We start from the raw sequence: 14522 nt of genomic DNA, 5'->3' as shown, positions 1-14522 counted from the left end.
GACTTTGTCCTACATCAAAAAATAAGCCAATGCACGTGAATCACCAGGCTTTCCATTAAAATAAAATGTCAAAGGACTAGATAGCACATTCGCTGTGACCCCAGCCTCAGAGGGGATTCTGATGAACACCAGCTCCTGGCTCTGATGGCATGGGCTACGAAGGGGCCTGCTGTGCTCCCCTCCACGCAAAGTCTCTTCGTCCCTCCCACGCAGCGCTGTGCCAGGCTCTGGGAGACCCCAGCGAACAAGCCAAGCCCAGTCCCCTCCCTGAGGGACCTCAGAGCTCAGGATAGGGGGACCCAGAAGGTTCTAGGCAGAATCCCCGAGGTTCCCAGTGGGCACGTTCAAGCACTGGGTGGGTGGTTTCTGGAGATCACAGACAACTTTGCAGAGGGGTGGGGAAACACACTTTTCCAGCAGAGTGTAACCCTAGGGCCGGTGTCAAGTGGCAGCCGTCAGGGCAGCCCCAAGACCCTTGGAGAAGCACCCAGATGGCAGCATCCGGTTCTCGTGCCAGGGAGGGGCTCTGGGCTCTCAGGACATCCTGCCCCTTGGCCCTGGCCTCTGCCTCCAGGGCTCACCAGCTCTGTCTCTGCTGCCCATCCAGCTGAGCCAATCCCAGTCCCCCGATGGGTGTCCCGTTCACAGACAGCCTCACCCACAGCGTCCCGCCAGGCTGGCTAAAAGCAGGAGCTGCACACACTCGCTGGCCTCTGGTCCAAGGGAACAAAGCTTACCTGGACTTATGGAGAACAGCTGGGAGAGTGCTTTTATCAGGGGCTCCATGTCCCGACCTGGCTCCTGGCTGCTTCCATGACTGGGGGCTGCGAGGTCACTTTTACAGACATTAAAGACCCTTTCTGCTGATCGCGTGACCACAGCCCAGCCCAGCTCGCACACGCTCACGCTGCCAGGGAGAGGGAGGGGACAGGGCCTAGGCAGTCGCACGGGGCCCCTAATTCCATAAGCAATCCCAGGAGAGGGGCCGCGCCACCCAGAGATTCCCAGACCTCATGAAAAGACTTCGGAAGTGGAAATCAGCAGAAACCACACCTTCGTGCCCAGGCCACGGGTCTGAGCGCCCACACTCCAGCATGCGTTCACGATCACACAGCTGTGCTCACGGCAGCTCATGGGGGCCCCACACGTTCAAACACACTCATGCGTGTTCACACGTGAACATCGTGTCACCCCCAGCCGCGTGCTTTCTGCTCTGGGAGTGGCTCAGGAGACCTCAGAATGCCACCCCAGCTCCCCTAGGCTATTGAGAAAGCAGGGACGGCAGTGAAAAACTGGGCAGGGGTGGCATCGGGAACAGAGGAAGGGCCCCTGTCTCCCCCTATCTCCCAGGAAAGGAGGGATCCCCTCCGTCACCCAGCAACCCACTTAATCCTCAGACAGCTCTCTCCAAAGCCCCTCCACACACCTTATCCCGTTGAATTCCTGCAGTCACCCTTACGGTAGAGTCTGTATTATACCCATTTTAAGGATGGCATGTAGAGCAATTATAATCCAGTAAAGATGTTAAAAAAAAAAAAAAAAAAGGATGGCAAAACTTAGGTTCCAAGGAGTGAAGCTGCTTTCTGGAACCAAGGCAGGCAGACGGGGGAGCTCCATGCCCCACAGTGGCTCCTGAGACGTGACAAGCCCCCGACGCCCCCGCCACCCACAGCGGGCTTGCCCCTCCCTCTTCCCGTTCCCCACCTGCAGGACGCTCTCCCCCAGGTGCGGCTCAGGCTGGTTCATAGGGCCGGGGTCCTCCCAGTTCAGCCTGTGCTCACGCCCCCTCCCCACTACAGGCACAGGTTGGGGACAGGTCAGTGCCCAGGGGGTCCTCAGTTTTCCCTAGAGACCCTGTGCGCCTGACCTCGCCCCTTGGCCAGCCTTGCCCTTTGATAGCACAGACCAGGCACTGGGAAGGAGCTGACGGGTGTAACTGGTGACCCACAGATCACACCCAACAGCAGAACAGCCCTGGGGGCGTGGGAGCAGGTGCAGGCGTGTGCACTTGGTGGGGGGCAGTTCACCCCTGTGGCCTAGTTTGGGCTCCCGGGGCCACAGCAGGAGTGCCAGGGATCTTTCTGCACCTTGACTTATCTCAGATTCTAAGTGGCGCTTTCCGAAGGTTCCATATGGAACATGCCAACGGTGCTCAACGGAAGGCCTCTCCCGGGGATGCTGACCAGTCCCCCGGGGCTTCTTGAGGCGGGGCTCCCTGAACCTCGGGGACAGCACTCTGCGGGGCCAGCTGGCTCCGTGCTCAAGGAGGAAGAGGTGACCCGGCGGCGGGCCGCCCGCCGCTCTGCAGGAGTGTGAGCCTGTCCAGGCGCTGCGGCCCAGGCCTTATTTGGTAAGAAGAGCCCGTGCTGCCAGCCACTCAGGCTGCGAGAGGACAGGACACTGGGAGGCCCCTGAACCGGCCCTGCGTCTGCCCGGCCTGGCGGCCCGCGCCGGCCCACCTGGCCTCCTCTCCCGGCCCCTGGGCCAGAGGCTGGTGGACCTGGAGGTGCAAGATGCCAGAGGTCGGGCCAAGGCTGGGGCAGCCGCTCTCGGATGCCCGTCCGGTGATGGGAGAGGGAGGCTTTTGCCTATATGTGGCCGAGCAGAGGCGGTGTGCTCGGGATGGGCCCGCAGGCCCCGGAGCTATTGTCTTAAGAGGGTGTTTGGCATTGGGCAGTGAGGCCTTGGATTCTTGTAAAAACCTGGCAGGGACATTGTTTGACAGCTTTGACGGCGTGCTGGAGTCTCCGCGGGGAGCTGAGAGCATGTGACGCGCCAGCTGCCTGCCCAGTCCTCGCAGGCAGGAGGGAGGCGAGGCCGGGCCAGGCAGCCACGCTCAGGAGGAGGCTGCCCAGCTCAGGGCGACCAGACAGGGGCGACTCCTTCTGGGACTCAGTTTTCTGATCTGTGTGTAGTGTGTGCGGTGGTGCCACTGAGGACGCAGGGAGAGGGTGGGTGTGGAGGTGCATGTGAGGTCCCCGTGGGCAGGGCCGCCAGTCCCTGAGTCCCACTATGTGCGGCCACGGTGAAAGGACTGGTCCATCTTTTTTTTTCTTTTAATAAATTTTATTTATTTATTTTTGGCTGCGTTGGGTCTTCGTTGCTGCCCACGGGCTTTCTCTAGTTGCGGCAAGCGGGGGCTACTCTTATTGCGGTGCGCGGGCTACTCATTGCGGTGGCTTCTCTTGTTGCGGAGCACAGGCTCTAGGCACGTGGGCTCAGTAGTTGTGGCTCACGGGCTATAGAGCACAGGCTCTGTAGTTGTAGCGCACGGGCTTAGGTGCTCCGAGGCATGTGGGATCTTCCTGGCCCAGGGATCGAACCCGTGTCCCCTGCATTGGCAGGCGGATTCTTAACCACTGCACCGCCAGGGAAGTCCAGACTGGTCCATCTTTGTACCCCCATCCATGCCTCACAAACCCCAAGGAGCTGGATGCCCCTCTCACCCCTGTGGACAGATGAGGAAACCGAGGCTCGGAGAAGGAAAGACATTTAAGACTCTGGGTTCTTTCTCCAGCCTGCTGGGGACCTTCATAGGCCAACGTTCATTTATTCATCCTCTTGACAAACGTGTCCTGAGCTCTGCTCTGGGCAAGGCATCATCCTAGGGCCTAAGGCAGCAGCAGTGAACCATCTAAGAAACATTCTGTTCCCAAGAAGATAAATGTCCCTTCAAATTTGGTAGAAAGGGAAGGGCTCTCTGTGCAGATGACTTTTAAACCAAGGCCCAAAGATGAGAAGAAGCCAGTCCCAGGAAGGGGGTAGGTGTGGGGGAGTCTGGTACTGCAAGCAAAGAAAACAGCACATGCAAAGGCCCTGAGGCAGCGAAAGGGCGGGTTAGGTCTAGGTCAGCCAGGAGACCAGCGTGACTAGAGCAGAGTGAGCAGAGAAGAGCAAGAGATGCAGCCAGAGGTCACAGGGGCAGATCACAGGAGCTTCAAAGGTCCATGGCTTTATTCTAAGAGTGCTGGGAAGCTGGGTTTTAAGCAGACATCTAATAATATAATCAGACATGCTCTCCTGTACCAGATGTCCACACTCTGCTAAATGCTGTATGATTGTTTTCTTATTTGATTCCTCGGCATCCCTGTGAGGAGAGTGGAATCTTATCCCCATTTTACAAACGAGGCAACTGAGGCTCCAAGAGCTGAAATGACTTGCCCAAGTGATTGTTACGGGATGGGACAGGGATTCCTCACTCAGCTCTGCCTGATGCCAAAGCCAGGCCCAGTACAGAACCCCGTGGGCAGCAGGGCCAGAGGGGGGCAGAGCAGTGTACTCGGGGGGGCTGACCCTGTCTCCTTCCCACATGCTATCCAGCCCACCGTACCACCACACAGGGTGGGTCACCAGGACGTTCCTGGTTTTAGCACTGCAAGTCCTGTTTCCTGGGAAACCCCTCTGTCCTGGGCAGACCAGGACAGTTGGTCACTCACCCTGCAGGTGGCCCAGCCAAGGCCTCCAGGCACCACCAGGAGCTCAGACAGGGAGGAGCGGACCCGCAAATCCTCCGCACCTGCACACCTGAGCTCACGCCCACCTCCGCCCAGGCCAGGAAGGGCCGTGGAGAGGAAAGCAAATAGCAACCTGTGTGTGGCTGCCTCAGCCTCCCCCTGGCGCCAGGGAAACGCCACCTGCTGTGGACAGCCAGCGACAGCAGAACAAAGGGAGGGCGGGGCTGTCACCAGGGACGCGGATGGCAGGAGCAGGCCCGGGAACTGGCCAAACGGGGAGAGCTCGTCCCCCAGGCAAAGACCCAGAGTCACACAGGCCTGCCTTTGAATCCAGAGGCTCTGTGATCTTGAGCATCTTCTGGGCCTCAGTTGCCTCATCTATAAAATGGGAGAGGGACAATCGCCAGAGGCTTGCTGGATGCCAGGCCCTGTGTTAAGAGCTGTGCCAGTTATCACTCCTGGAAGGCTTGGGGCACCCTTGGAAGGAAGGGCTGTGAACTCTGTGCAGGCAAGGAGCAAAGCCCAGAGAGGGTGAGACAGCCACCCTGGGGCACACAGCTGGTAACTGTACAGCAAGGATTTGAGCCTAGAAACGTCTGCTTCCGACCTTCACCCGGTGCAGGAGGCAGCACTCCACAGGGGTGGAGTGCAAGGGCTCTGGGGAATCCCTTCCTGTATCCCTGTGACCCTGGGCAAGTGGCTGCACCTTTCTGGGCCTGTTTTCCACCTACGAAGTAGGGATAACAATGGCCCCCACCTCCTAGGGCTGCTCATTTATACCAGAAGTTTGTATTCGGGATCTGCACTGTGCCAGACACTATTCTAGATGCTGAAGGCACAGCAGAGAACAAAGCAGACAAAAATCCCCGCCTACAGCTTACATTCTGGGTGGGGGACACAAACAAATATATGTAAGTATGTCAGGGGAGGGAATAGAGAGTGAAGGGGGGGTCCCCTTTGATGAGGGGGCACAGCGGGCTGTTCAAGGAGGGGGACACTTGAGCAGAGCCTGAATGAAGCGAAGGAGCAAGTCGTGCAGGTATTGGGCAGATACTGTGGGGAGGGCATCTTGGGCTGCGGGAACAGCCAGTGCAAAGGTCCTGCGGCAGGCTCAGGTCTGGAGTGGCTGCAGCAGAGTGAAGCAGGAGGTGGGGAAGGAGAGGCGGGCCAGGCTCCGGTTGTGCAGGGGCTGAGGAGCCGCTGCAGGGTTTCAAGCAGAGTTAAGGACAGAACCACACCTGACTTTTTAAAGGATTTGTCTCACTGCCTGTGGGCAACCAAGAGGAGGCAATCATGCAGACAAGAGGTGATGGGGCTTGGCCCAGTGTGGGAGCAGGCGAGGTGGGGAGAAGTTCAGATTCTGGAGATGTTTTCCAGAGTCAGTAGCGCTCACTGATGGACTGGGTGCAGCGGGAGACAGGGGATGGGGAATAAGGGGGGAGGGATCAAAGATGATGTCAGGATTATGGTGAGGATCCAATGAGCTAATACCTAAGGAGTTCTTAGCACAGTGCCCTGCATGCAGTAACTGCTCAGTGACCGTGAGCTCTTGTCATCAGTATTAAACATGACGCTTTCTCCTCTAAGCTGCACCTCACCCTGTGAAGCCTCTCTAATGAGCAGGCAAGGTAAGAACTGGTGCACTGGCCTAACGAAGGCGGAGAGGAATAGCTGGGGAAGGGAAAGCCAACACCCAGGGCAGCCCAGCCACCCTCCCCATACGGAAACCCTCAGACCAACATGGCAATGGCAGGGGGTTGCACTGCGATCCTTCCTGGCCTTGACTTGGCAGGACGGAGAAGGAGGGAAGAAGAGAGAGGAGGAAGGGAAGGGGAGGCCAAGGGTCCCAGAGACTCGAGAACTGGCCCCTGGGACTTCCCTGTCGGTCCAGTGGTTAGGACTCTGCGCTTTCACTGCTCAAGGCACGGGTTTGATCCCTAGTCGGGGAACTAAGATCCCGCATGCCACGTGGCACGGCTGAAAAAAAAAAAAGAACTGGCCACCTAGACACAGAGGACTGACGAGCCAGGAGGGGAGAGGCTGGCAAGACCCACACCGTCCAGGGCCATGTCGTCAGGGAGGACCAAGGAGGGCCCTTAGCTTTGGGTCCCAGACTTCAGACTTTCAGGGGTCACCTCTATGACTGAGCACCTCCATCTGATCTACCATTTGCCTCACGTTTTTATTTAGGATGACTCGCCTTTTAGTTTTACTTCAGTTTATCTTACAAGGAAATTCTCTGTCACCAATGTAAACAGAAAACCAGTACCACTTGCCACTCATAGAAGATAACTCTGAAAGTGAGCACCGTGAAGACAAATCACGTTATCAAAATGCTGTTGCCTGCCCCTGGCTCTGAGCCTTACTAAAGAGGGGTCAGGCAGGGGGTGGCCGGCCGTCAAGACACGGGAGCACCAAGTTGAACTGAGAAGGACAGAAAAATTGTTGCAAAGGGATGGCCTTCTCGCCCGTGCCCCACGTCTGCCCCACGCACAGCATCCCGCGGCCATGGCAGCCTGGGCCCCATATTTTCAACAAACTCACATGGGCCAACCCTGCTCTTTAGAGATGGGGAGAGGAGACCCCAGGAGCACGAGCCGCTGCTCCCTGAGAGTTCGCAGCACGTCAACACTCACACCAGCCTCGGACATGCCACGGGGACGTGTCCCCTCCTATGCCTTTCTCGGGAGGCAGAGGATCCAAGCTCTGGCCTGTGCCAAGAGCATCTCCAAAATGTCACGCCCTCCTTGAAGCCGCAGGTGCCTGGAGCTGTCACTATGCTTCCAGCCACGAGGCCACTGGCATTTCTGCCCGAGCGGGAGACACGAGGGTTCTGGGCATCGGTTCAACTGCTCAACTCCCATCAAGGCGGCACGAAGGGCGTTGGCTTGATTCCTTGGACAAACACAGAGCGTGTGTGCCAGCTGGGTCTGTGGCCTGGGCCGGGCCCACCAACACCGGCCACCAACAGTAGGTCTCCGGGGTAGCGGCTCACCCGCATTCCAGAACCACAGGCCGGGGCATGCCTGCCGGGCAGCAGGCATGCATTTACCACCAGGAGGGAGCAGAAAGAAGCTCTTTTGCCTCTGGTCGCATCCTGGTGACAGCGCACACACACATGGCTGCAGCACCGTCTCTTTGGTGGAGACTCTGCTTTCACAGTACAGAGCGACAGTAGTGTGGGGTGAGGACACCCCCCCAAGTTTCCGGTGGGGCAGCCTGGGTTCAAACCTCAGCTCTGCCACCTACCACCTGCGTGACCACGGTGGGAGGGCTGGACTCCAGGGGCCTCCAGGTCATCATGTCTGAAATGAGAGCTCAGAAAACACACACCTCGCCGAGCAGCTGTAAGGTTAAAGAGGTAGTACGTGTTCAGCGTTTCAAATACTGTGAGTACTCCACAGAGTTAACTCCACAGAAGTTAACACAGGTCATCTGGGGGTTGGGGGTTTTGTTTTTTCCATTTCCCACTCTTAAATAAGGCCACACTTTGCCAAAAGACAAAATGCTGGGTGAGAGGGTATGTGCAGTTTCTCAGTGTTTATTTCAGACAGACAGATCGATCTTCAAAATCTGAATCTGGGGACTTCCCTGGCGGTCCAGTGGTTAAGACTTCGCGCTTCCAATGCAGGGGGCACGGGTTTAACCCCTGGTTGGGGAACTAAGATCCCACACGTCATGCCGCATGGCGCAGCCAAAAAAGAAAGAAAAAAAAATCGGAATCCATTTATAGCAAAGCTGATGTGTTGCTTTCCCCGCATCCCTGCCAGCACTGGGCTTTATCATGTTACAATTGTTTTCTAACTGAATCAGCGTGTACTGGGGCTTTTGTTGGCATTTTTTCTTTCTTTGCCTGCAAGGCTGTGCCTTCTTCCATGTAACAACTGTCTATATTTTCTCGGGGACAAATGATTTGTTCACCCCGTTGGAAAGTTTCTTGGGTGGTTTCTGTGACATCCTTTGGCGGGTCCACGTGGGAAATGTCTTCTGAGCAGGAAGGGAGATGGGAGAGGTTGCAGCCTGAAAAGGCGGTGAGAGCCTCCGCCCCCAGCCACCCCATCTCCTGCCGTCCCTTCACCTGAGTGTCTTCAGAGCTTCCCCAACCGAGGAACTCCTTCCCTGGGATGGCACTGCAGGCACCCGGGCTGGAGAGAAAGCAAGGAGGGACCAGAGGAACTGATTGCATTCTTGGAGCAACAGGCCAGCCCACTGAGGCAGGAGTGTCACAGGCACCATTCCTGCCCCCGTGACCACCCCTGCTCAACCCCAGCCCTCCCGGAGTCCCCGAGTGTCAGGAGACTTTCCTTCCAAACTAAGGACATGAGAATAAATTCCTCCAAGTTGATATTGGGATGACTATATCTCTTTGTTCCTTAATCACTCAGGCTTCCAGGCGCTGTATTAACAAGATGCCCAGAACCTCCTTCTCGGGTCCTCCCGCACCTTGAAGGGTCTTCAACCCACAGGTGGGCGCGAGGCCTGTTCCCCACTAAACTTCACTGCAGTCATGGCGTCTTACCACCACATGGGGTCGCTGTTGAAGATGGCTCTCCAAGAGTCCTGTGGACGCTCGTCCACTTTGCAATGATGCCCGAGCTGGTTGGACCCTGGCCTGGGTCTTGGAGGTCAGCCACACTTGGGACTCGAGTTTACAGCTCTTGTGGGTCACTCTTAAACACTCAGATTAGAATGGGGAGTCACCTCCCCATCCTGTGTCCTGTGTCAGCACCTCACTGACTGTACAGAAGCCTCCTGGGGGGACCAGATGGTAGCATTGCCCCTATTTTGACAGAGAAGAAACTGGAGCCCCAAAAGAGTAATTTTTCCAAAGTCACCTGGCCAGTGAGTACCCAATTCAAGCTGAAATCCAGTCTCCGGACCCCAAGTCCTGTGCTCTCAGTACCTTTGCATTTAGAGGCTGCCAGTGAAACTCCTACTTCTTGGCCTATGAGACTCTGCAGGATGTGACCCCCGCCTTCCTTCCTGGCTTCCTCTCACTTCCTAACCGAGATTCAGAATCCTTTCCCACCTGCCCTGGCACCTGTCTTCCTCTCCCTACAGCTCTCCCCGAGATCTTCCAGGGAGGCCCCTCATCATTCAAGCCTCTGCTCACTGTCACCTCCTCCCACAAGCTGTTGTCACCTTCCCTCTCGGGTGTCCCCATCGAGCTCCTTCTCAACAATGGCACTCGACACCATCAGACGTCACCCAGTCCTGTCCGCTCTACCTTCAGAATATACCTCGAATCCCGGCCACCTTCTCTCCTCCACTGTCCTCATGGTCAAAACTACGTCCTCCTCCAAACTCAGCACCGTTGACATTTGGGGCCGGGACTTTCTCTGTTGTGGAGCCAGCCGCCCTGGGCTGTGTGGCAGCTTCCCTGGCCTCTTCCCCCTAGATTCCAAGAGCATCCCCTCGCCAGCTGTGACAACCGAAAGTGCCTCCAGACATTGCCTGACGTCCCCCCGGTGGAAAACCGCTGCTCTAGACTATGGCAAAACCGGTCTCCCGGATCCCAGAAATGGATCTGGTCCACCCGCATGACTGCAGGGGTAGTGGCGGGGAGAGCCCGCCAGGAAGCCAGAGGAGGCCCCATCCCAGGCCTTGCGGCCTGAGCATCCCCCGCACACGCCCCCTGCCCCACAGGCTCCTGGGGTTCTTGGGAAGCCGCGTGGAAACCCCTCTGTAGAGCCGGAAGCAGCCTCAGTCCCAACCACGCCCAGCCGAGGAAGGCAGGCCGGGGTCTAATTATAGAAGGCAGGCTGTGAGAGGTCCTCTCTGGGAAGAGGAAGTGGCGCTCTGATTAACCCCCGGGTTGGTTCACCCCACATTGAGACAGTCCCCACGGGGAGAGGAAGTGTGGTGAAATGAATTCAGCCTCGGGGCCGGGGCAGCACGGACAAGCCAGGCGGCTCTGGCTCCTGGCCGCGGGGATGGCGGGGAACCGGCTCTGTGGCCCAGAGGCCAGGTCCACTGAGGAAGCCTTCAACTCTCTGGACCCTGGTTTTAAAAGAAAGGGGTCTGGGGCTTCCCTGGTGGCGCAGTGGTTGAGAGTCCGCCTAACGATGCAGGGGACGCAGGTTCGTGCCCCGGTCCGGGAAGATCCCACGTGCCGCGGAGCGGCTGGGCCCGTGAGCCATGGCCGCTGAGCCCGCGCGTCCGGAGCCTGTGCTCCGCAACGGGAGAGGCCGCAACAGCGAGAGGCCCGCGTACCGTAAAAAAAAAAAAAAAAAAAAGGAAAGAAAGGGGTCTGGACCAGATTCGACCTTCAAAGTGGGTCTTCTGTTTCAGGGCATGGGCTCCCAAGTCAGGAGCTCTCTGAGCCTCAGTGCCCCCACCTGCAGAATGGGGTTGACGGGAACCGCGCCTTTCACAGAGTCTTTGGAGGACGCGCTGAGGTGGTTTGTGCTGGCGGCCAGCCTGGGCCAGGGCCTGGCACAGGACGGGGTCTCAGTTAGGTGTTCCACGTTGTCAGAACATCAACACGATTAGTGGGCTCCAGTCAAAATGAAAATGCGGGCCCCTCGTGCAAAAGTTACTAAGAATTTCAAGACGGAGACAGCAGAGCATTAAGCCTGGCGTGGGGCCCTTCTGAGCCCTGTGTGGCTGCCAGGGCTGCAGAGGCATGAGCTGGGGCAGATGCAGGGGTCGGGGAGGGGGTGGGGAACGGCTCCTTAGAAGGATGGGTCCCTCTCCACCACCGTCATGAGGGCACCTCAACGTGTAGTTGATTGGAACACACAAAATCAGAGCTCTGCACCCTGTAGGAGACTGTTCACGAGCAAACTGCTTAAACGGTGCACACAGAGCAATACGGAAAATTGACCATCACCATAAACGTGTAGGTAGGAACCTGGGCATGAGGCTGCAGCTCCCACTCCCACTGAGGTTGGCTGTGGGGGGAGGGTGATGGGAGTCACAGCAAAGGTGAGCTGTATCTGTAACATTTTATTTCTTTAAAAGAAAAAGGATTAGTGACAAATGTGACAAAATCTTCGTGTCTCGTTGTGTCATGTTTAATTCTGGGTAGTGGTAGTAGGGGCTTATTATTCTCTGAATATTTTCATTTTTAAAAGGTAGATTTCACCACTTTAAAAAGCTTGAAAGCATCGGGTGAGGAAAGAGCTGCCTTTGGCTGAGGTCCTGGGAGTAAGGTGTCTGGGAGACACACAAGTGTTAAATTGAGCACCTACTACATGCCTGGTCCAGGAGTGGGTTCTAGGGAAATAAAAATGAGCATTTTCCTTCCAGGAACCCAGAGGTCTACACAGGGGGCTGGCCTGTCCTGTGTGGGGACCCACATGAAGTGATCCCCAACCCCAGCATGGGGCTGCCGCTTGGCTATTTTCACAGGAAAGCAGGATCTGGGGCGTTTTTTCCCTCTTGCAGAAGGATGCCAGGAGCCTTGGCGGGAGTCAGCTGGTAGGCACCAAGGGCTGTGTGTTGGGGTAGCAGGGGTGGAGGGAAGGTGGAACAGAGGGACATCAATAGGCATGGTCATGGGTGCAGGGGAGCGCCCGGGGCTGCCCCAAACGCTGCTGAAGCCATTAAATGAACAACAGGAGAGTCACGAATTGTCAGCAGCCTCTGCTGGTGAGCCTCAGGGTCTGCAGCCTCGGGCATGGAAGTACCTCAGCTGGAACTAGAGCCTGCTCCGGGGCATCAGCAGCCTCTTTGTCAGTAATGGGCAGAGGACTAGACACCAGCGCCCCCCCCCCCCAGCCCAGGGCTTTATCCCGAAGGGGCCGTGGCTGGTGGCCTCCTCGGGGTCAGGAGCACAGGCAGTTCCTCTGTCCCAGGGCTGCTCTCTGGTCATTTCTGTCTCCTTTGTTTGTTTTAACTTTTTAATTTTGAAATAATTTTAGACTTAGAGAGAAGGTGCAAAGATAGTCCCCACGTCCCCTTCACCTTGCTTCCCCTAATGTTAATCTCTTACATAATCGTACAATGATACAAACTAAGAAATTCACTTTGATGCAGTACCATTAACTAAACTGCGGACTTGATTCGCATTTTCCCCCAGTGTCCTTTCTCTGTCCCGGGTCCTGCATTGAATTTAGTCATCTCGTCTCCTTCGTCTCCTGCAGGCCCAGGGATGGTCCTCGCTCTTTCCTTGTCCTTCCTGATCTTGCTGGATTTGCAGAGTATCAGGTGTTTTGTAGATCGTACTTCAATTTGGGTTTCTCTGATGTCCTCTCATGTTTTCAAATGAGACAAAACTCATGTTCCATCAAATGCAACCTTGTAAAGCGTACAATTACGTGGCTTTTCATATACAAAGAGTTGTGCAACCGTCACCACGATCTAATTCCAGAACCTTCCCATCACCCCAGAAGGAAGCCCAGGGCCCCCATATCCCTTTTTGTCCACCGCACAGTACTTTCTCTTGTCCCCTCCCTCTTGCCCCGGCTCCATTTCTCTCCAGGACGCTGATCCTGTTTTCTTTCGGTTTCTCTTTGTGTCTCTGCCTCTGAGTTGCTCTGTCTCTCTCTCACATTCGTTTCTATTTCTGTGTTTCTCTACATCAGTCTCTCCCTGTCTCTCCATCTGACTCTCTCCCTCTATTTTCTCCCTTCTCGTTCTGTTTTGCTCTATGCAGTGTGTGCATCTTTCTCCCTCTTTCATTCTAAAGGAGACACCGGCAAAACCCAAGAGGAATGATAAGGCATCCACAGAGCTCTGGAGACAGACGGGGTGGGGATAGGAAATATCTAAGGGCTGCAGCTAGACAGGGACCTCTCTGAGGAGGTGACGAAGCAGCCAGCCCTGGAAGAGCTGCTGGGAGAGGGCCAGGCAGGAGGGCAGCAGGAGTAAAGGCCCTGGGGCAGGAGAGAACTCCAAGGCCGAGCTAGGGAGAGGCAGGGGACAGAGACAGGGGCCTCCCTGTGCCCAGGCTCGCTTAGAGGGAGCCCTGAATTCCTCCCCAGGTCAGGCCCCCAGGATCTGGGGCAGGAGCCCCAGCCAGCCCGGGGCGAGTCTTGTGGAGAATAAGTCATGGCTGAACCTCTGAGAACTTTCCAGGACCAAGTCACATGCTCCGCCCTGGGGACCCTGAGCTGGGTACAACCCACCTCTTCCTTGAAAGGAACCTGCAGCAGAAAAGCACAACCCAGGCTCAGAAAGAGTCTGTGTGTTGATTTATTCCATTATTTATTCCAGAAACACTGATTAAGTGCCTGCTGTATACCAGGACCACAAACAGGCATGGGCAGCGCCCTGACCTCATGGGCTCAGAGTCTGTAAAGAGAAGCAGCCCACCTACTCACCCCGACCATGCTGGGGAGAAAGGCTGAAGCTCAGATGGTCATTTATTCATCCAGCAGCTATCAGGGCCCACTGCATATGGTGGACAAACACAGATGACCCTCAAGGGGATGGCCCCTGTTCACAGCATAGCTTCTAGAGCAGAATGGCATGGATTCAAGTCCCAACTCTGCCGGCTATTAGCTGAGCAGCCTTGGGCAAGTTGCTCACCCTCTCTGAGCCTCACTCTCCTCCTCTGTAGAGTGGGCTGCTGTGAGAGCTACAGGCCAGAATGTCACATGCTGACCCCCCTACCCTCCCCGCCCCACCTCCGACATTCAGAGACAGGACAGGAGCTCAGCTTGTCAGCCATAATTGTTCTTCCCAGCTGGTGGGAGGGCTGGCTGGTCAGGAGGATCCCAGGCCTGCTGGGGACCGGGGACCGGGCATCCTCCCCCAGGGGTGCAATCTAGGCAGCAGGGGGAGGGAGCAGAATGCGCAGCAGCTGGATGGTGGCTTGTGTCCTTAAGTCACCGAGGGCAGCACCAGGCAGGCTGGCCAGGGCCCAACAGCCTGACCCAGCCTCATTTGTGATGCAAATGGCTGGCAGAGGCTTCGGGTCAGAGCACAGGGTCCCCAGCCAGGGCCCCAAGCTTTTATTCTGAGCAGAGGCGGGCGGGGGGTTGGGGGGGAGGCAGAGTGGAGCCTCCCCAGACAGCCTCGGGGGACCTCTCTGGGTGGGGTAGGGGTGAGCAGGGACCCCAAGGCCAGGAAATGCATTCCTGGAGGCTGATTGGGGTGGAATGGGGTGTAAGGGCTGGGCCA

The 14522-nt window shown here is 56.7% G+C and overlaps 1 protein-coding gene across 1 annotated transcript in view; it reads right to left on the bottom strand.

Moving 5' to 3' along the window:
- Positions 1 to 2723: 2723 nt before the first annotated feature.
- RBM38 (RNA binding motif protein 38) overlaps positions 2724 to 14522 on the bottom strand; it is a 43793-nt gene continuing 31994 nt past the window's right edge. Inside the window, exon 4 of the mRNA XM_022597396.3 lies at positions 2724 to 8599. Coding sequence (XP_022453104.1) covers positions 8242 to 8599 — 358 coding nt within the window. The 3' untranslated portion in view covers positions 2724 to 8241. The remainder of the gene's footprint in view (positions 8600 to 14522) is intronic.

Source organism: Delphinapterus leucas, chromosome 15 (assembly GCF_059928025.1).
Source record: "Delphinapterus leucas isolate spDelLeu-1000000601 "Yukka" chromosome 15, BTC_Dleu_Yukka2, whole genome shotgun sequence".
Lineage (NCBI taxonomy): Eukaryota > Metazoa > Chordata > Mammalia > Artiodactyla > Monodontidae > Delphinapterus > Delphinapterus leucas.
The sequence above is the reverse complement of the archived record's forward strand: the minus strand, read 5'-3'. Positions and strand labels throughout refer to the sequence as shown.